Source organism: Camelina sativa, chromosome 10 (genome assembly GCF_030686135.1).
Source record: "Camelina sativa cultivar CO46 ecotype springtype chromosome 10, ASM3068613v1".
NCBI lineage: Eukaryota > Viridiplantae > Streptophyta > Magnoliopsida > Brassicales > Brassicaceae > Camelina > Camelina sativa.
The window spans coordinates 7,772,115-7,794,246 of record NC_141889.1 but is presented as its reverse complement, the minus strand read 5'-3'; the positions used below and the strand labels follow the sequence as shown (position 1 = coordinate 7,794,246).

General features: G+C 34.6%; 6 protein-coding genes across 6 annotated transcripts; 1 reads left to right on the top strand and 5 right to left on the bottom strand.

Annotated features, from left to right (window-relative positions):
• Positions 1 to 56: 56 nt before the first annotated feature.
• On the bottom strand, positions 57 to 1,942 carry LOC104717967 (E3 ubiquitin-protein ligase AIRP1). The gene is made up of 5 exons (XM_010435607.3): positions 1,679 to 1,942; positions 1,014 to 1,117; positions 647 to 929; positions 445 to 554; positions 57 to 352 (listed from the first exon to the last, which is right to left on the bottom strand). Exons 2-5 carry the CDS (start codon positions 1,047 to 1,049, stop codon positions 329 to 331), a joined length of 453 nt encoding a protein of 150 aa, XP_010433909.1. The 5' UTR covers positions 1,050 to 1,117; positions 1,679 to 1,942; the 3' UTR covers positions 57 to 328.
• Positions 1,943 to 4,247: 2,305 nt separating this feature from the next.
• Positions 4,248 to 9,849, bottom strand: LOC104717965 (beta-adaptin-like protein C). Its single transcript, XM_010435601.3, has 15 exons — positions 9,459 to 9,849; positions 8,744 to 8,941; positions 8,490 to 8,603; positions 8,107 to 8,357; positions 7,591 to 7,726; positions 7,281 to 7,460; positions 7,088 to 7,180; positions 6,781 to 6,992; positions 6,624 to 6,687; positions 6,335 to 6,514; positions 6,139 to 6,231; positions 5,671 to 6,050; positions 5,361 to 5,550; positions 5,076 to 5,279; positions 4,248 to 4,754 (listed from the first exon to the last, which is right to left on the bottom strand). Exons 1-15 carry the CDS (start codon positions 9,543 to 9,545, stop codon positions 4,455 to 4,457), a joined length of 2,682 nt encoding a protein of 893 aa, XP_010433903.2. The 5' UTR covers positions 9,546 to 9,849; the 3' UTR covers positions 4,248 to 4,454.
• An 18-nt stretch (positions 9,850 to 9,867) lies between these two features.
• On the top strand, positions 9,868 to 12,004 carry LOC104717964 (uncharacterized). The gene is made up of 8 exons (XM_010435600.3): positions 9,868 to 10,067; positions 10,208 to 10,229; positions 10,475 to 10,531; positions 10,621 to 10,702; positions 10,901 to 10,996; positions 11,113 to 11,237; positions 11,333 to 11,351; positions 11,454 to 12,004. The coding sequence occupies exons 1-8, from the start codon at positions 9,968 to 9,970 to the stop codon at positions 11,745 to 11,747; spliced, it is 795 nt and encodes a 264-aa protein (XP_010433902.1). The 5' UTR covers positions 9,868 to 9,967; the 3' UTR covers positions 11,748 to 12,004.
• A 151-nt stretch (positions 12,005 to 12,155) lies between these two features.
• On the bottom strand, positions 12,156 to 15,109 carry LOC104717962 (uncharacterized). Its single transcript, XM_010435599.3, has 3 exons — positions 13,666 to 15,109; positions 12,487 to 13,029; positions 12,156 to 12,396 (listed from the first exon to the last, which is right to left on the bottom strand). Exons 1-3 carry the CDS (start codon positions 14,632 to 14,634, stop codon positions 12,292 to 12,294), a joined length of 1,617 nt encoding a protein of 538 aa, XP_010433901.1. The 5' UTR covers positions 14,635 to 15,109; the 3' UTR covers positions 12,156 to 12,291.
• Positions 15,110 to 16,754: 1,645 nt separating this feature from the next.
• On the bottom strand, positions 16,755 to 17,974 carry LOC104717961 (uncharacterized). Its single transcript, XM_010435598.3, has 3 exons — positions 17,825 to 17,974; positions 17,342 to 17,448; positions 16,755 to 17,242 (listed from the first exon to the last, which is right to left on the bottom strand). The coding sequence occupies exons 2-3, from the start codon at positions 17,403 to 17,405 to the stop codon at positions 17,046 to 17,048; spliced, it is 261 nt and encodes an 86-aa protein (XP_010433900.1). The 5' UTR covers positions 17,406 to 17,448; positions 17,825 to 17,974; the 3' UTR covers positions 16,755 to 17,045.
• A 777-nt stretch (positions 17,975 to 18,751) lies between these two features.
• LOC104717960 (protein SPIRAL1-like 5) lies at positions 18,752 to 19,635 on the bottom strand. Its single transcript, XM_010435597.3, has 2 exons — positions 19,223 to 19,635; positions 18,752 to 19,089 (listed from the first exon to the last, which is right to left on the bottom strand). Exons 1-2 carry the CDS (start codon positions 19,442 to 19,444, stop codon positions 19,006 to 19,008), a joined length of 306 nt encoding a protein of 101 aa, XP_010433899.1. The 5' UTR covers positions 19,445 to 19,635; the 3' UTR covers positions 18,752 to 19,005.
• Between the last annotated feature and the right edge of the window lie 2,497 nt (positions 19,636 to 22,132).

Genomic DNA, 22,132 nt, shown 5'->3' with positions numbered 1-22,132 from the left:
GTCAGAGAATCCTTTTTTTGTTTACACAGTAAAAGCTCTGAATTTTAACAGGCTCATTCTCAAACTGCACTTTTAACTTTTTCCTTTGAAGTAATTCAGGTTGAGGACAAAACTCGTGAATATAGAGTTTTTTCAAAGAATATCAAACAATCAAAATATAATTTCTACATAAAGAAGAAAAAAGCAATAAAAAGAACACAAAGCTTGTGAATAATGTTGCAAGAGCAACAATGAATGTTCATCATACCACCAAGCTAACTCCTAATGATGCAAGTTTAATCAAATCTTTTGTACCATTTTGTCGCACTTGTTGTTCCGTGCTCTCTGATTATGATTCAGGGAGTATCAATTCCTGTGGAAGAATACAAAAAATACAAGACTCTTTAAGTGACTCGGGTAGTCGAAACTGTACATGAAAAGGGCGGTTTTAAATGTTTTACAAACCTTGTCGCAAACAGGACACGCCTCGCTTCTTTCCATCCAATCAAGAATGCATGCGAGGTGAAAATCGTGGCCACATTTAGTGAGCAGTTTCGGGTTTTCAATATCATATTCTGCAAACAAACAAAAACAAAATGAACAAAGATATTTACCTAAAGGTAACTTTTTAGTAAGTAACTTCGAATGATAAAAAAAAAAAAAATACCTTCTAAGCAAATTGGACACTCATCGATTGTTTCTCGATCCTTTTTCTTTAGATCAAAATCATCAACAGGCCAAGTTTGCTTCTCTGGAACAACCTGTGTGATTCCAGGGGCTACTCCGCTCGAATTGCTCTGAACTATTGGTAATTTCTGTGGCGTAGTTTGAAGATTTCTATTCGAGAAGGCTAGAGGTATAGGCGGAGAAAGCGGTGAAGTGTATGTATTAGAGAGAGAGGAAGGCGGCGCAAGAGATAAGGGAACATGCTCATCTATAGTTCTAGAGTTCTGCAGACAACAATCAAAACATAAGAAAACACAAAACCTTTCATTTGTGTTCTTTTAACAAGAAAGAAGAAAAAGAAGCTCTACTTCGGGTATACTCGGTAGACAACAACAACAACCCATTTATCTTTAGTATTATAAAGTTTTCGAGACAGTTTGAAGATCAGTGAGTGTATGGCAGCTCAAGACACCTGAAATTGACAAAATTTTATAAAACTCCAGCTTTGTGATCATAATTTGTAACTGAAAAAACCAAACTCAAACACCAAACCACTTTAATCTATACAACAAAGGGATAGCGTATATGTGAGTATCTACTTCAAATACACTCAAACCCCTAAAAAGTATATGATCCTAAGAACACTTTGAGCTTATTTAAAAAAAAAAAAAAAATCAAATAGCTTGATTCAACACAACAGTATATTAAACCCCAAACTAGGTTTACCAAAACAGAGATACTACAGTTACAAATTTTACAACCCAAACCCTAGTAGACAAAGAACAGGAAACAGAGTGATTTAAAAATAGAAGACAGAAGAATCAAGAAACTAAACAAGTGGGTTGAAACAGAACCAAAAAAAAAAGAAAAGAAAAAAAGAAGCTATTTCCTCAGAAAGACCAAACATAACAAACCAAAACAGAAGAGAAGAAGCAAACGAACAGAGTTCGTGATCCTACGAAACAAAAAAAATAAAGTGACTTTTGTAACGGAGAGAAGAAGAAGATGAAAAGGGGAAAATATGAATAATTACCCCAAAACAGAGAAAAAAAGCTATGATCTTTGGAAGCTCTTGAGGTTTTGTGTTGAATTAAAAAAAAATCATGCGAGAATTTTCTGATGGCGAAGACTAAGCTGCGACGAAAGAGGCGACTTTATCAGAGAGAGAGAGAGAGAGAGATAAAATCAAGGGAATCACAATTACTCTAAATTGTTATTTTTGGTTTGTTAATCAAACTTTTTTTTTGTGTATTTTATATTCATAAATCACAAACCATATCGTACAAGGAAACTCCCCAGATTTTTTAAAATATTTCCTCCTTTTAATCTATAAGGATTTCATGATTTGACCACCAATGGTTATTATTTTATGGGATGTTTGTAATAATAAGCATATATAGGTACTTTATAGCTATTTAAGAAAATTTTAAATTAAATGATTGTATAATCACCTTTGTTGTTTAAGGGATAATCTTAAATCTTAAAGTTATGATTCATATTTATCTTTTATGAGAATTAAATTAGCAAAATATTAATAAACCAGGAAAAATACTTTTGTAAATAATTAGTAAAAAAAATTGGATATGATTTATTAAAGGAAAAAAAACGGTTAGCTACAAGAACTATTGGTGAATACATGGTCACACATGCCAAATATACTATTGTATACTTAACTACATAAAATATATGTATTACATGACCACATGCATGAACTATATAACGTTATGCGGTTAACATCATAGACATATAATTCATTATACCGGTCAATTGACTTCGGCAAAGACCGATGTTGACTCCGGCGAAGACCAACGTTGACTCCGGCGTTGACCAACACTTAAAAAAAAATTCTAAATTAAAAAAAAAGTTATTATAGTAAATTATTTATGGGTTTTCATGATTAAAAGAAAATTTTTATTCAATATCCAAATATTTTGTTTATATATCTCTAATATATTCAATCTTATAATTAATTACTTTTTATTTTTCAAGCTAAAGTAAATAGTTAAATAAATATCATTTATAATTATTTTCAAGATAAAAAAAAATCATTTATAATAATATTCAAGATATAAAATCATTTATAATAATATTCAAGATATAAAATCATTTATAATGATTTTCAAGATATAACAACAATTTATAATTATTTTCAAGATATATATATATATATATATATAAATCTCCCATAATCAGATTATTTAATTACTACAAAATCAATAAAATCAAATTCAACTACTTTCATTAGAAAATAATATGCAAAATATTGAGTATATGACTCTTTACTCTAAATTTTGCATGGTAAATGTTATATAAAAAATTATACACTCTTCACTTTAAAATTTACATACTCAAAATAACATATAAACAACAAAAAATTAACAATATTTACTTTTAACATATGAACATTTTCATTTTTACTCTCTTTTACATAATTACAATATGTTAAATTAATTTTTAGAATTTTTTTTAAGGTTTGGGTTCTCTATATTACATTTAGGATATATTTAAAAATATCTTTAGATATTGAATTAACATATAAACAACAACAAAAAAAAATTCACAATATTTACTTTTAACATATGAACATTTTCATTTTTACCCTTTTTAACACAATTACAATATGTTAAATTAATTTTTAGAAATTTTTTTAAGGTTTGGGTTCTCTAGTTTACATTTAAGATATATTTAGGAAATATATAAAAAATAATTAGATACTGAATAGAATATTTTGTAATTAATAAAAACCATAAATGATTTAATATTTTTTTGGTCAATGCCGGAGTCAACACCAGTCTTCACTGGAATTAATCAATCAGTATATCAGATTATATGTCTATGGTGTTGAACACATGACGTCATATAGTTCATGCATGTGACTATGTAATACATATATTTCGTGTAGTTGAGTATACAATAATATAATTAGTATGTGTGACCATGTATTCACTTATACTTCATGTAGTTAGCCATCTATTTTCCTTTATAAAATATTATCTGGAGATAAACTAATATAAGAATCTTGGGGGGGGGGCAAAGACTAAATTATTTATTTAGTGACATATCTTTTGATAACTTTGTGTAGTTTTTCTTTTTTTCAAGAATTCCTTGTAGTATTTCAATTTTCAAGTCTTTATTATCTTATAAAAACTAAAAACAATAATAATAAAGTATGAAAAAAACAGCTATTAGAGTTACATAATTATTAATACGTTACTAAAGCTTGCTTAGTATTGTGATTGGCTCCTGAATCAACCCTTATACAAATATTCGGTGGCATTTCTTCAATCTCACGTTACGTTACTACTCTCAAGTTTAAAATTTTCAATTTGTTTTGGTTTTGAAGTTGATTTTTAATCAATGAGTAATGGTAATTACAAGAATAGTTTCAACTAGGCGATTTTGTAACCGCATGTTAGGGAGAATCATGGTTGGTTGCTACGTCGCACTACGGGCCCATTATCCATCTACTTATTATCTGTTGCTAAGAAAATACCAAAATTTTTCAAATACTAATATGTATATTAGTTTACGTGTACGAATCCCTTCGCTCCACTACGAGCGACCTTTTGATTTCATGTCGGTCACTAAAACACTGAATAGCATTTTGCTGATAATAATAACTATGTCATCATCACACTATTTAATCATCCTTTTTGGGCATATACGCAACAACACAAATCAAAGCTCTTTCGAGAAACGAGTGGTGATTTTTAATACAAAAAATTAGAAACAAAGAAGTGAGTAACAAGCATCACTTACTACATACACTAAAAGAAGAAAAGGGGGAAACAGTGAGAAATCGAAGAATCTCAAGCCTTGAATAGAATTTCAACGGCTTCAAAGAAGAGAGGAGCGATCTCGGGTGTTGGAGTCTTGACCGCACATTTCAGACCAGGATGACCCACCATGGCTGTTAGTTCGATCAAGAATGGTATGCCTCTCGGGACTTTGGCTGAAAGATACAGGACGTCCTGGTTTCCATTCTTACGCTTTGCTATGAAGAACATGTTTGATGCAGCGAGCATGTCAAGCGTTGACTCCACGCCTGTGATGGTTATCCCAGGGAATTCCTTCTGCACCTCGTTTGAATCCGGTAACGATCTCCATGTCTAATCAAAAAGAACAAATGTTTTATAACTCAGAAGAACTGGTGTTTAAGGCTATGACATATTGGTATGATCAGAACTGGATAAATATCTTTCTTCAACTAATAACGAATCGAGAAACTTAAATCAATGAAATCATATCCTATGTTAAGATCTAGAGCACCCTAACTTTCCCAGGCTTCTTAAAGGACAAACATCAAAACCTGTCACTAATTACTCAACAATCTTAATAGTTAATACAATAAGACCTTTTCAACTTTTACTCAATGTAGCATGTTGTACCATTTTTAATGAACTCTTTATCATATAGTATTAGTCTTTTACCTCGAGGAAGGTTCCGCGTTCCATCCTACCATCTTCTGAGAAAAGAGCGTGAAATACAATCTTATCCTCGAAGTACCAAACAGGCTGCTGGTTATTTTTGACGGCAACTTGCAAAACCGAGCTGGTTGGCCCAGCAGAAATGTTCTGGGACAATGCCATCGGCAACATTGTCCTGAAAGATGCTCCGGGTTGCAGAGACGGAACCTATAATAGTAAAAACCTGGATATCAGTTTCAGCAATCCAGGATAATAGGCGTGGATGTATAGCATATTAACTACTAGTACCTGAAGAGGTCCAACAGCTGCAAGGCCAAATGAGTTTTTGTTGAACTGAATCATGAAGCCATCAAGAAGTGACTGCGAGTTGTTCTCAAGGAGCATACTGTAGAATACTTGACCATCTTGTCGGGTTAATTGAGCGCTAATCTGCAAGCCTTGACCTTTTGAAGCTGGCAGGACAACAGGCAATGGACGACTGCAATCAAATGATCCAACAAGTTTCAGTTGTGAAAAGCTAATCCAAAGCACAAACAAAATGTGGCCTAAAAAGCCTTTCAATGCAATATATTTTGTTCACCATTTAAGCCAAACTCACCCTAACGGAGCTGTGGGTTCATCTACAGGGACAATTGCAGCATCATCTGACCCCATTAGGTCACCAAGCAGATCAGGCACAGGAGCTGGGGCAACTGCTGGCTTAGGGACATGGCCTGTCGTGGCTGGAGGGGAAGCCGCACCATCAACCGGATTACCAGATGTCTCAGGATATCCTGTTTCGATCCCTTCTATATAGTCCTCATCTTCTGTTTTCTGAACTGTGGTTTTCAAGCGGGTTACAAAAGCCTCTGGAGGCTTGTGATACACAGAGGACAAGGTGGCAATATTTGTAAGCAGCTCATCCAGGAGTGACGGATCAAGTTGGTTTGAGTCGTCAGTAATCACAGGCTTTTCAGCTAAAACAACATCTTTGGCCGCCTAGTCAAAAGAAGAACACTGATAATTGTTGTTCATTGTCCAATGTGCTTGAAGTAGTTAAGTAGTATAACATATCAAGAAAACATACCTCGGGATCAGTAGATAGAAGACGCCAGTAGATGTATGCACGATCCCTGAGATCAGGATTATCTGTCTCGACAGTAGCATTATTCAAGACAACCTGAAAAATTGAAACATGGCAAAAACCAGGCCTGTCATCATACACATGCACTTTAATTGATTAGTAGAGCAATACGTGTTCTCCATAATGGTCATGGCAGAACCTGAATCATTTGTTGTGGGCCTTCAGTCGGCTTCTTCAGAAACAGTTTGACTGTAGCTGTAAGAAGCTGCAGCTGGACCTGTGCTGGTTCCTCAGGGAAATTCTCCAAGAAGCTTTCAAGAAGTTCATCCGCATTGTCGATTCTTTCAGCATATTCACCAATGATCCAAATCATAGATGCCTTTCAAGATGCCAGCAAATGCAAGAGTACAAATTCCACTGATTTAAGATTTATTTCGGATGGGAAGCTTACAGCTATTTTACACTATGCAAACGACAAATTTTATTACCTTAGCTTCTGGTTCATCCAATGTATCTAGACTCTCACAGAGTGTTGCAATTATGGACTCATACCTGTACGTTATTTTGAATAACATAGCCGAGATTGAAGGAATATCAGCACTTTCAGAAGCCACAACCAAGAAAATTAAAATATATCAAACTTACGTGTTTGGATATCTTCTAAAGATATCTTTGATGACTATAATGGCCTCCTGAACAACATAGTTTACTTTGATCTTGATCAGCTCAAGTAAAACACTGATGCACCGTTCAGCTGCTCTTTCTAGTTTGATGGCACATCGGCCTATTGCACGAACAGCCTTCCGAACAAAATCAACATCTACTTCCGTGGCATACTCTTTAAACTCCAGAAGAACCTACATTGATATGGTCCAGAAACCATCATGATTTGCACCAAAACAAAATAACTTGATTTAACAGCAGATGAGAAAAGTGTAGTACAAAAGATTACCTGGTCTATGTTTCTGTCAGAAGCAAGTTTTATCATAATCTCTAACTTCTCCATCTTGACATAAATCGGATCATTATACTTGCAGAAGAATACCTAGGAAAAAAAACATGATAGCATTAATAATAAATATAAGAATATATCAATTGCTTATTGCTTATTCCGAGAGTCTCTCTACAAGACAGGATCAAGCTACCTTGATTTCATGGGCAAGAATAGTGGGTCTTTTTTGGACAATAAGGTTAATGTTACGAAGCGCGACATACTGTATCTCAGGTTCTGCAGAAAGCAATGTAACTAGGGGAGGAGCCATCTTCTTGCAAAGGTTTCGAATCACATCTGTACTAGTTATAAGCTCCATCTGCTGAAGGATCATCTGGAAAGCTCACGGAGAAAATGAACAGAAGAGGAGAGGATTAGAAACTAAGGGAAATATAGCTGACACTTCACAAACAATTTTGATAATAGATGACATTCCAGTGAGATATATTTTTTTAAAGTGTCACCTTAACAGCTGAAAGCACAACAGCACAGTTAGCGTGTTGCAACCTTGGAGTGACTCGCTCAACAATATTTTCAGCTTCACGAGGATCAGTTGCTTTATACCTCGACAAAGCATCTAATATAAAAACTTGACCCCATCTGTGAAGAACACAGACAGTATTATTAGAAATGAAAAGTATAAATATGTATCGAGCAAGCAAGCAAGGAAAAGATAGTCGTTTTATGGATCCCATTCCCCAAGTTCAAAACGATGACTCCTTTATCCACACAGAAAACCTTCAAGTTCAGTAACAACAAAGACATCCTAAATTGCCACAATTTTAGGTTTGATACACAGTAAAATGCATAAATAAACTGATGCTAGAAACACAAGAAGCAAGCCCGCAACTCAACAGACTATCCTACTGTCAATATTTAGGCCAGCGTGTACGTTCTCCATAAACAGATGATCTGACTAAAATTAGTCAATCAGACACAATCTGAGTGAAAGTACGATACGGAAATTAGGAACCACTTACTCAGTACATTCATTTAAAGCTGTAAGGAGCTTTGTGAGGGTGGTACTATTGATTTCAAATACGGGACTAGTACTATTCTCTTGTATCTCTGCAAGGGCTGCTACAGCATTTGCTACAACCATTGGATTATTGTCTGATATTAAATCCTTTAAAGCTTCAAGGAACCCCCTATCCTCAACTAATTCAGCATTTATGTCAAACAGTTTAGCAACACAAATAGCTGCTGTCTTGCGGACATATGGATCATCATCCTGAAAAATGAAAATTGCAAAAGGCCAGGAAAAACAGAAATATGTCATCAGTCAAGATAAAAAAAATTCTTGAGGGACACAAACTTTTTGCTACAAGTTGCAGGGACAAGGTAGCGTAAAAAAAAACTCAACCTTAAGGCATTTTTGAAGAGGATCACACAAATACTCTGTGATCTTATCAACACGAATACAGCCCATTGTTCGCACAGCCAAAGCCCGGATCAATGGATTTGGGTCTTGTGAATCCTGCCAGATACAAAGCAATGATGAGGTTTTTTAGTATATTTTCGTCTTCCAAATACAGAGAAAGACCACGAAACTTGATATACTAGGTATTTTTGTTTGAGTAAGCTATATAAAAAAAAAAAAAGTAGCTTAAGTGTTACCTTTACAAAAGTATTTACTGCGAGGATAGCAAGATCAGGCTGGCTTTTTGCATAGTTAATCAGATACAAGTAAACAAGCTTCTTCAACTCTAGATTCTCCGTTTGCATGCAATTGACAACATCAGTGAAAAGTGATGAAACATCCTTTCCAACGGTCATTGCCGCAATAACTTTCTTAACAGCATCTTTCCTCTTATCCTAACAAACATAATAAAGAAAAGAGGGGTAAGAAAAAATGAAGCAAAAAGAGAAACGCATGCCATCGTCCTGAATCAGTACCATTAGCATCTTATTTGTAAACTTGTGCTAGACATTGTAATGAATATTTCATACTTGAAGATTACTGTATTCCTACATTTCCATAGACATTTACATTGAACGAAGAAAATGAGATTTTAATGAACAATCACTGATCGTCCACAACCAATGCAATTGATCCAGATTCAAGACTTATATGATCCACACATATCCGCGCACTAGCCATTTACATATAACTATGACATACAACCATCATCAATCTTTCCAATTAAAACAAAAAACCAATCTCCCACTAAATATCAACAAAAATATTACCGATCAATTCGAATCCAGAATCATAGAGATCTACCAGAGTCAAGAGTTACGCAAAATTCAGCGAAGAGATTAAAAGAATTGCGGATCACAGATCACAGATCGAAAATATGAAATTAGACGATAGAGAAGAAGGAAGAAGAACCTTGTACTGAGAATTAAGCTCTTCCTTGAGCTCAGGGATCTCTCCCTTCTTCGTAGTCGAAAAGTATTTAGAATCATGACCGCTCATTTCTCCCTTCTTCTTCAACCACCTCCACACTTCTCCTCCTCCCCGAGACGATGAGTGATGATGACACAGAGAGAAGACGAAGACGCGAAATTGCTAAAACAAACGACCTTTTTGTTAATTTTAGCCCAGATTTGGGTAATTTTTGTAATTAACAAAAGTAACAGGTCAATTCAAAATAATAATTAATTACAATTTGACCCTGATAGTTATAATATTTCTCGAAATTGCGTCATAACTTCCCCAGTCAATGCCAGTTGCCACCCTGGGAGGAAAACTTCTTATTGTTTTTCCCTTCAAGTTAGACGGATGAAGTTAGAAACACGTTTGTGAGACTTTTTAGCAAGTCTCTGGATCCTTATCGCTTGTCTCTCTCTCTGGCTTGACCTCACGTCGTCATCGAATTAATCAGATCCGTGAGAAACATGGCGCCGAAGTACGATATGGAGAAGATGGAGCTCCGTAAGAACTTCCGTAACGTTTGGCATACCGATCTCTCCCACAGTATCCAGAACGATACTCCCTGTAATTTCTCACTCTCTCTCTCTCTCTCTCTCTCTCTCTCTCTCTCTCTCTCTCTCTTTAACATTTTTTGGGGTTTGATTAGTTTTTTTGGGTGTTGATCTGAGCCATTTCTGTGTTGTTGTTGTCGTTGGTGTTCGCAGATTGCTGCTTCGCATTGTGGTGGTAAGCTTCGATTGATCTGAGTTTTATTTTCGTTGCTTACTCTCTCTGTATTTGGAATTGACCACGATTTGACTTCGAATTAGGCTGTTAGATCGGCTTGGTTTTGTGGAGTGATCTGAATTTTTTTCACAGATAATGAATTTGTGCTCATCTTTGAGCTTGGTACTACTAGAGAATGTGTAACATGACTTTGACATTGTATGATTTGTATGTTTTCGGGTTTTTTTTTTTTTTTCTCCTTGCAGTGCCCCTTGTGCATCATATTTGCTTCGCAAGCGTGCTCTTTACAATGACATGTCAAGGTATTTCACACATTCATTAACCTTCAGAGAGATCAGTTCTAGCTTTATTTGTTTAGTTTTAAGAAGATGCTCTTTTTGGTGTCTCACAGGTACATTTGCTGCGCTGGTTACATGCCTTGTAGCGGTCGCTGTGGAGAAACCAAATGTCCTCAATTTTGTCTTGCCACTGAGGTACAGATCTTCATTTTTGTAAACCATTAGCTTAGCTTTAAATGAAGTCTTTTCTATAGACCTATTTCAATTTCAGCATCTGAAAGCGTCCTGTAAAACATATGCATACAATCTCAGTCATGCCTAGTTTTGACTTGTGAGGCAGCATCATGAACTGTTAGCAAATTTCCGGTTTTCTAAATAGCAGAACAATCGCAGGTATTTTGCTGCTTTGGAACCTCTGTGGCCTCCACTCGTTTTCTTCTGCAAGATGAGTTCCAAATTCAGACGACGCAATGTGACAACTGCATCATTGTAAGTATCCTCATTGCTCAGACCATACTGGTTACTGACACTCACAAGCAACTAGAACAGAAACAAACATATGATAAACGAATGTCGTCATCTTTGCTGTCTTTTTGGTTGTGTAGGGTTTCATGTTTTGCCTCAGCCAAGTGGCTTGCATATTCTCCATAGTTGCATGTATTGTCGGTATTGATGAGCTTTCAGAAGCTTCACAGTTGCTCTCTTGTTTAGCAGACATGGTTTACTGCACGTAAGAATTCCCCCAATCAATAGTTTCATTTATATTTGATCAAAACCCGATTGTAACCTTATATTCCTGACATATTGTATTTTGCTTGTTTGCAGAGTTTGCGCATGTATGCAGGTAAGAGTGATGATATCAACCATTCTGATCTCTCCCTACTTATAAATCCTGCTTTTAGAGGCTCCTGAATTGAATCTTATAACGTCTATAATGCTTCTGCAGACACAACACAAGATGGAAATGGACAAGAGAGACGGTAAGTTCGGCCCACAGCCAATGGCAGTGCCTCCGCCTCAGCAAATGTCACGGTTTGATCAAGCCATCCCACCCACAGTCGGTTACCCTCCACAGCAAGGTTATCCACCTTCTGGCTATCCTCAACACCCTCCACAACAAGGTTATCCTCAACACCCTCCACAAGGTTATCCACCTTCTGGCTATCCTCAACACCCAGCTCCACCAGCTTATTCTCAATACCCTCCAGGGGATTATCCTCCTCCTGCTTACCCAAAGTAATCACTCTTTGCCTGGTTTCTATACCGACCTGGAATTTTAATTTCCATCTTTTCTTGTTTTACTTTCACGTCGTTAATATATATGTTCACTTTCTGGTTACGGGGTCACGCGTTGAACGTTCGCTGATTGTTTTGAGGTCGTTGTTTGTATGAGATTTTGACCTCACACGTTGTTCTTGTTGTTTTCTGAAACGTCCCTCTCGGACTAAGAGATCCGATGAATTTTTCCTTTCCTTTTGAATGATCTCTTTTTCGAAAGTTGAGTACAATACAATTATCTACGAACTGTATATTCTGGAAGAAACAACATATGTTCTCAATCCTCATAAAAGAGGTATTAAGTAAATTTGTGGTTGTGAATTGTATTTGAGAAAACATTGTATGAACTATCAAATACTGCGAGAAGAACTTGGACGAATGGGGACTGGATCTCAAAGAATAAATTTTTAATAAGGTGGCAAGAAATTACGAGGGCTAAAAACTCTAATTTTTCTTCCCTTTCAAAAATAAAACAAAATTAATACAAAAACTATATTAAAAAAAAATTACTTAAGTTCAGTAACTTCACCTGCTCTACATACACCAACATTGATCCATAAAGTATTATTCCTCTTTGTTTGTAGCACTCTGCAACAGTTCCTCCTAGGTGACTGTACAAACAAAACACAAGAACCATTACTTCACAACATTCACTTACGTTTTAACCATATTCTAAATAGGATAGAAAAAATGTTACTTACCCTCTCCCATAGATGAGGGTCTGGTTTCTTGTATACGACAATGGTGTTAATCTCAGCTGGGTTACTCATCTTCCACCGGCAAGAGGGATGGGAAACACGGTGTATTTTGTATTCACTAACCGTCGTGTTCAGCTGCTTGTCGAATCTCGTGCTCGACATGTAAAACACAAACGGTTTTTGGCACGGGTTACGACTAACCGGCCTTGTGTTGAATGCGTAAGCAGTGTAATCCGCCCGTTTGTACCAATTCAAGAAAGTTCTAGAAGGCATTTCCATTTCCCGTGGAGAAAATATTCCACGGAAGATTTGAACCGCGTATCCCCACGATACGGTAACGGTCCAGCTCTTGTGCTTATCATAACATATCGACTGCTGTAAAAGCCCGGCAGAGTCGAGCTTCATAGGTTCCGTTAGCTTCTTTAGAGCATGGACACGCGTCATGTTCGGGAAAATCGGTTCCACAACATCGAGATGGTGCATTGAGACGAACGGTGTTACAGGATGTGCAGCGAGGAGACCGAAGAGGTTCCCGTAGACGTCATACTGAAAACAAAAAAATAAGTTTCAGATGTTAAAAACTTAAAACGGATCGTGGATTACACGCATCAAAGGTACGCGTAGGAATAATGAGAAGAACAGGTCATTAAGTGTAAAAACAGAAACACGGGTCCCACTCATTACAATTAGCAATCTATCTAACTAAAGTGAATTGGACGGACATTGAACTACTCACGCGCCGATTTGTCGGTACCAAACCACGGAAGAAATTTGCCAATATTAGCATCCAAACAAAATAAAACAGAACAAAGAAACAAAACTGTAATTATCAAACATTAAAACATTGAAAGCTTATTCTAAAATCTTCAAAGTTTGGTACTACTCCTTAAACTAGAAACAGAACTCTTAAAGTCTTCTATACTTTGTTGAGTTTAGATTCCTTCTTCCAAAGTTGTTAACATAATTGATTGAAGAAGAACACCAATGTTGCCACTCAATAATCAAAATTGCTTAAACAAAGCAATCAAAGCTATCAATTTTAAGTTCTAGTTCAAGAGTCAACATAATCAAATACCAACTTCATTAACTCCTCAAGAATCACTAATTCCGTCCTTAAAACATCAGCAATTACTACCCATTACAACCAATTGGTAAGAAGCCTAACACTAGCTAAGTTCTTACCTGATGAAAGCCAAGTTCTTTAGTGAGTGGAACACCAAGTTCAGCCATACAAGCTTGCATGCGATCATCTGAACCATACAAAGCAGGATACCTCTGTATACACCGATCTTGCATCTTACTCAAAGCTTTAGCCAATGGATAGCTAATAGCAAAACCACCTCCACCATAAGCCATACCATACGAGAAAAAAATGTTCTGTAAATGAGATTCCGACAAGCTCCCAATGTAATACATCTGCTCATGGTCGTACTTCCTCAACACTCTTATCAGATTATCAGTGACAAACACCGTATCGTCATCACCCATCACGAACCACCTCACATTCTTCGGACCTAAACGAAGCATCTCAGACACAATCCTCGAGATCCGTAACGCCGAGCGTTGCCCTTGCTTGTTCGTGTAAGGAAACGAAGCAGTTCCGGCGGAGATTTTCACCGGAGGGAGAAGCTTTTCGTCTTCGTCTTCGTTATCATCATCATCATCATCATTAACACTCTTCTTCACCTCTTTATCTAACCAAACGTAGCCACGCATGTGTTTCGGTTTATACCAGATCTTGATATACTCTTTCCTCTGTTTCCATAGCTTAGACGACGCAGCGATCCCAAACACCACGTGGTTAAGATCCGTAGGCTCATCAACCCCTGTTTCTTCTTCTTTCTCCTCCCATTCTTCACGCCGCCGTGAAGCAGCTACAGAGGAGGAGGAGGAAGGTAAAGAAGAGACGTTGGAGGAAACGTTGGTGGAGAGAGCAGAGACGGTGGTGAAAGGAGTTGAATCGTCACAGGAGCGTGAGGTGGAGACGAGTTTAAGCATGTAGATAATGTAAGTGAAGACGATAAAACAGATTAGCCAAACCATAAGTTTTGGACCGGGTCGGGTTAAAGACCACATTCCGGGTAATGAAGCACTCGATGAGCTTCGATCCCATATCGGTTTCTCCGACGAATCTTTCTGGTTACCTTTCATCCAAATTACAGAAAAGTAAACAAGAAAGATCCAAAATTTGAAGAAACAAAACTAACCCTAGTGTGTGAATCTTTAGGAGAAGAAGGAAACAGAGTATGTGTGTTCTTGAGCTATGGATTCGTCATCCCAGAAGAGAACGAACCGAGAAAAATGGATCTTTCTAGCTACAAAAAAGAAAGATCAATGAGAATGAGACTGTTGATGCCAGAGAAATCGAGAAAATAACGGAAAGACAAAGTTTTTTTTTTTTTTTTTTTTTCAATTTTGTTGTTGTGAGCTTTCTCTCTATGGAAGACAGATAAAAGGTGAGAGAGAACGCAAAACACTCCCACTAGAAAGAAAAAAATAACTAGAAAAAGGTGAAATTAATATTATTGAAAATTAATACAATGTGGTTGTTGTCTTTATTTATTTATTTATTTTAATCAAATTATTTATAATCTATTTTTTTCATGTTTTAAATGTTAATTACCGTATATAAAACTGAAAAGGTTTGTGTTCTTTATTGTAAGAGGAAGCGGTCGGATCCATGAATGAGTTATGGGTCCTGCTCCTCATCGTCTGCCCACGTGGGCCACTAGGAACTATCTACGTGTCACTTTCTGTCCTAAATTTAAAAGCTAAAGCCAAAACCTACGTCGTTTCATAGGCTCGTTTCTCAGATATAGAATGGTTAATTAGTGCTAATTAAGAGGCTATTAACATTGGCTTCATCATCATCACTCAATTTGTTTCGGTTGTTGTGATACTGTTTATGTTCAATGCTTATATTAGGTTCGTTCTATAATTAAAAGAAAATACAATAGAAAGATAAGTAAGTTCAAATAATGAAATAAATACTGTTAGATTTGAGTCTTTCCACGTGTTTGTTTATATTTCACCCTAGATTTGGTTCTCTTCTGTTGGAATTGAAATAAATAGGTATTGGCTTTAGACTGGTTATTTAAAATTTGGACATCTACAGCTAGAAATTTGAAAATATATTAACGTACTGATTGAGAATATGATGCCCATAAATAGAACGTCAACATTATTACGCGCCAATGATCAGTACAATCTTAGTATATATATAAAAAATAATATATATGTAAACATTTACTGTCGTTTAAAATTGCAAAAAATAAAACTTGAGCTTTTAGATTAAAAAAAAAAAGGTGGAGAAATATGAAAATAGAGCACTGATTAGTATGTTGTTGTTGGAGAAGGCGACTGATAATTGTAACCACTACTATTTTTGGTGTTTGACGTTTGTAAAAAGTGTATTTGGTATGTTTTTGCTGTTAGCTCCATATGAATATATGCTTGATTGGAAAACGAATCCAATATCAAACTTCTCCCATAACCAACTCGTAAGAAAACGATTGGGCTCTTTATTGATTTGGTTATTTGAATTTCAATAACTATGAAACTAAAGAAGATAAACAAATGAGAAGGATTTACCCCCATTAAATTATTGCATTACATTCTCCTTTGGATTCTTGATTAATACTGATTTTTGTCCTCTTGTTAATTTGGTAATCTTTAAATGGAATTATGAAATAAAATAATAAAAAGCTGCATATACTACCTGCTCTATATTCTCTAATTATTATATTTAGAGATCTTTGGTCCCAGCATTAGGGCTATTGCACAGGGATATCATATTCTATTGTCCACTTCACATCACATGATTTGGTTTATATAATATTGTTCCCTAGATATCATTGCTTGCTCCATTTTTTTTTTTAATTTAACAATTAGGCTCATGTTTGATGGATCTGATTTTGGCCAAAGCCCATTAGCTCTGGATGAAACACTAAGCTCATACAGCTCAGCTCTAAATGAGATTGAGAGAACTTGTAAAATACTCAGCTCTTACAGTTAAGGTAATATATATATAGGTCAATCGGTTTCTCCAACCTGCAGTAAGAGCCAAAACCAAGTGGCTTGCGGAAACTGGTATTGGTTCATGAATAGTGGTTTGGTTTGGAGCTAGGGGGCACATGCCAGCTACAAGTTGCAAGTGGTTGCTGCAAGATAAAACAGAGCAATATCTAATGGGCTTATTTATGTGTTTTGCTTGCATAAACAACGTAAATTTGATCTTTAGTGTTTATAAAATTGGTGGACAAAATCACTAGTGAATGGAACCATATCAGTTATTTACTTGATGCATATAAAGTATAAACTATACATTAGTACAAAATTCATCGTTTGATCACTATATAATTCACAAAGCACACATGGTGCTTCGAAAATACACAAACCAAGTGATCGACTTAAAAACAGCACCAAACTGCACATTGCACAATGTCTACTAAACATCTTACAAGGGTTTATTACGCTAATTAAAGACTCGGTTATTATTTATTAGAGACGATTTATATTAAGAGATTCTTATTAAGAAAGAAAACTTTGGCAGATGCATGCAACTAGCCATCTTCATCGTGGCTAGACCATGATTGAAGAAGGGAATACATGAGCAGTGGACCAACAAATGGTGTATAAGGCGGTGGTCTACTAAAGGCAACCATAGGCTCTACCGTTTCCTCGATCTCCTTCATGGTTTCGCTTTCGCTATTGTTCCCGTTCACAGGTTTCTTGGGTACAATGGTTCTTACCACTTTACCTGATTCTCATAAAACAGAGTCACTCTTTTCGTTCTCTTCCTCATGATAAATCAAAAATCATATGAAAATGTGAAAGATTTTAGATAAAACGAGTTTACCTTTTGATCCTGAGACCTGGAAGATCGGTTTGAGCTTGTCTATAAGAGCAGGAACACGTCGCATGAGGTTATGATCTATGTTGGTCTCTCTCTATAGCTTCACCTATCTGGAAATGGATAGGAAAAAAAATTCGTGAATGTCATAAAGCAAGCAAGAACAGTAGAGTTATGTATCAAATCACTGCAACATCTGAGAAACTCTAAACCATTCACACAAATCAATGATTTATGTATAAGTCTCATCAAGAATTTCAAGAAACGATTGGTTTTGCAATATGGAATCAAGAACTCATCAAGCAAAATAAGAGCAGAACAAAAATATTTTACAACTGAAGTTAATCTTCCTAGTGATCTAAAAAACAGAGGAAACTTGATATTAAGCAATAAAGAAATTAAGATTATAAGACAACAAGTAGGAAAAAAGAAAAAACAGAAATTGTCACAGAGATTAACGTAAAGACTACGATCGATGATGATACTTACCAGATTTCAAAAACTGAGCAAAATCAAATGAGTGTCTCAATTTCTCCTTTTGCAAGAGCTTTTGCTTCAGACTGTACAGATTTGTTCTAGTTGGGATAATTCAATGTCAGTCTTAGCAGAGGAAGGTTTGAGAAGGTCCGGGACTCTTTGGTTAAGTTACATAATTTTATAAAATAGCCTCTCACTTTTTCATTAATTCGCATTTGCCCCATATATTAAATATATTTTCATACTGGTCCAGACATATATAGTCCATTGATTTGCTTGGTTTGATTTCTTTGATAAACTACATTTTAAGACTTTTTTTAATTTCTAAACAACTTGCATTAAACGTGGGAAGAGGAACAAGTTTCTTTACTAAAGTTATCATTATAAATTCAAGATTTCAAGTCCATCTCTGCATTATGTATGACAAAAGGGTCCAAAAAACTTAAAAGAGCACATCATTTTTATTCTTGTTTAAAGGATTTAGGAAAGAAAACATTAGAACATAAGGACCATCATGAAGAAAGTATTTTAAACAAAAGACACATACAAAAACCTTGTTTATTCTTGAAAACAATTTTTTTTATCTTTGTGTTTTTTTTTTCAAGACTCATTTATTGTACTCAGATTTTTACGGTTTGGTTTTCTTTTTGTTACTATATCCTAAGTTTACAATTTTGTGATATTTTAACACCATAGAAATAAGGTCCAACTTCTATATTCTGCTTAGAACAGTCAAAATACTTTGATCACCCTCATCTACTGTGACTATATTGATATTGTAGATATTTTTTCTCTTACAACGTAATTTCTTGTTGTAAATATCACGAATTGTCCGAGTTATATGATTTAGTTGCATACCCATGTGCAAAAGAAGAAGCTTCACTTTCCGAATTATTAAAAAGGAAGAAACTTCGCTTTGATCCAAATGCAAGCTCAAGATAGTGTCCAAATGTTCAATATATTTATATATATTGCTGAAAATATCGACTAGAAAGTAGAAACCATTTATATATTCCACAAGTGGAAAGAAATTAACTGCAAACTCAAACCACACATTCCGTACGTAAATATAATAAAATTACTAAAGTGTAGAGATCAGATAGGATATCTCTACAATATATATTATATATAAATATATAGTAAAAGCCGATCACTAGAGCAAGATACAAACCCTAGTTTTATATCTTCACAATTTATTCCTTTACTTTATCTCCGAACAAGTATCCAAGAGATGAGCCTCCACCAGGAACCGATTTCACTTTCGTGGTTGGACGATCCTGAAATTTTAATTATTAGAACCCTTATTTAATTTGTTTTCTTATATGTATATATATATATATATATATAACCTGAAGAATCAAGAAAGAGAGTTTAACGAATCAAAGAAAAAGAAGGAGAATAAAGACTTACGGTAACGAAGTTGCCGGAGTTTTGGCCCTGAACTCTTTGGTAGTTGTTGTTGTTAGAGATCTTGGGCTTCTGGTCAGCTCCATCTTCCTCGGTGGGATCTACGCCGTACGGTGGTGCAGGCTTTGGGGCTACCGGTTGAGGAGTTTTTGGAATCTCATTGTCTGACCCAAAAAGATAACCTAACGAGCTTTGTCCGCCTCCAGAGCTCCCACCTCGGCTCATTGTCCGATTGATAGATTATTTATTTTTTAACCAAACCCTAATTAATTAGCAAACAACTCGTTTCGTACGACAGTTTTAGCAGGCAACTCTCAGTACTAAACAATAAGTTATAAGAAAGAGATGCTTAAATAGAGGAGGCGGAGAGATTGTAAAGGATTGTGTAAGAGGTGTAAAGTATATAATACATACTCAAATCATCAAATTAGTGATTTTGGTAAGCTTTTAGAGATGATTTTAATCAATTTACAAAATTTTGTTATATTTTTTTCCCTATAAAAATCACCTAAACCATCATTTTCATCGATTTTTATAATTTTCACTAAAACTAAATATATCTCTAAACACACATTTAAAATAATGTTGATATTGGTAAATATTTTATGAATCACCATTTGAATAATCTTAATTAGAAATATTGTAAGAAAATTCTCAAAATACCACATTTTTAGGTTTAATTAGCAAGGGTTCATAAAACTAAAACATGTGGTAGTTTTAAATATTATGACCAATAGCATGATCAAATTTTTGAAGACTTTTTAAACATTTATAACTATTTAACATAAAACCTGTGATCAGCGCAATATATATAGTTGATGAACCCACTCAAAACCTATATGTTCTCAGCATATGCGCATTTCCTATATACAACGGGGCAAGAGCAAAACAGCCAATATGCTCATGTAAATCTGATTTTAAACGTTTACATTTATATTTTTTTTCTTATATGAACTATATACTCTAAGATTTACCTTGGACCAAAGGGCGTAATTTAATATCTAATATACATAACAAAAAAATTATGGTTGCCTCTTTGGAAAAAAGAAATGAGAAACACTATATAGTTTTCAGATGTAATCCATGTTGTGGAAATTGGAATCTATATTTGATGGTTCATATGTGATGTCAAATCTAAATACTATGAGTTAAGCAAAAAAAATATAATTATATTTTTCAAAGTCATCGGTTGAAACTGAAAAAATGACTTTGAAAAATATGTATATACCTGAATCTATATTTGATGTATTACCTCTTTCGGTCTTTCCTAAATTACCTCTTTACAAGAAATTAAACTCGATCGTATTCTTGTAAATATCTACGTTTTCGACTTGCTTATATTCAATCATTAGGATCTAGTTCTATATCGGTAATTGTAATATATCTAAGAATCACATATTGTGTATATAGATTAAAAATGAATCACGTGATTTAATTAGACTCATAATTTTTTTGTATAAATATGTTTTTTTTTTATCAATACATGTTAACTATTTGTATTCGTTTATCCGAACTTGAACTCAGTATGCTAGCTGTCTATCTCATCGAATATTTTTTACTATTGGAGAATTTTAAAACCTGCACCCATAGAAAAGGCGGTTAAACTCGTTCGTGACATATATAAAACTTATAGACACACACAATATTCCAAAATAAAATGAAAATTCTGTTACCTATAATAAGCCCGTCATGTATCTTAAATTCTTAATCGACAAACCCAGGTGGGTTGGGGCCAAAACTTTATTAAATTATTTAATTTTCATGTCAGTCTTTTTATCATTTAGTGAAGGGACGAGAAAATAAAGTATCGTAAATAGTGGGGTTAAATCGAAGAGTGTGATTGCAACTTAAAACAAATGGGGATGGCTACTACTATAACTAAAGATAAATTACTAAAAAAATAACATTTCCTGATTATCTCTAAAGGGCAAAAGTCTAACTAAAGAAAATATATATATGTACTAAACCATCATTTCTTATTAGGACCTTCATTGTTTATTTTAATGATTATGTTTGGGTTTATTGTTCAGATTTCATTTGTAAGATATATATAACAATCGTTTTATCTTTTAACTGCATGTCTGAATCAGTATAACTTTCCCATCTTATGTTTTATAAGTGGTAGTAGTAGTATGAGAGGTTGGTTGTTGTGAATCTCATATTCAATCCTTAATACAAACGTTCAAAAAAAAAAATCTAAAATCTGATTGTAGATACTAAAAAGATTATGGACCAAAATTTGGAACAATAAAGCTCTTTTTTTTACAATAAACAATAAAGCTCTCTTATTTAATTAGAAAATATCCTGTTTTAGCCACATGTGTGATTGAAAATTCGAGGAGACTGGTTACTTCCACTCAGCTCCCAATCTCTCCATACTTCCAACCACAACCATATAATAACCAGAGAAGTATCAAGTATCAATATATATCTTAATATTTTTGAAGTACATTTTTGTGTCATCTTCTCTTATCTTTATTTTTGTATCCAAACAAATCTCAACTAAATTCTCTACAATACTTACAACCAAACACAATCATTTCCTTATTTGATAATATTAATTTCCTAAAAACTATCTACCTAATTTAAATCAATATGTTAGACTAAAATATAATTCTCCTTGCACTTTTATTTAATCTTCTATTTAATTATTTTAATTACTATTTAATACGTAAAGTTAATAAAATTTTAGATTTTTATCAGCATATGGTGTGATTTGAATTTTTATAAACAGATATATATTTTAAATTTTTTTATAGAATATTTATAACCAAACAAGTATCTCCACATATAGAGCTCGAAATACATTTTTAAAGTACAATAGGGTTCCATCACTTTTTGGCTTTTTTGCCAACTTCGGGTCAGATTTTTAACTAATATAACCGATTCAATTATTCAGATCCTCCTTAAGAT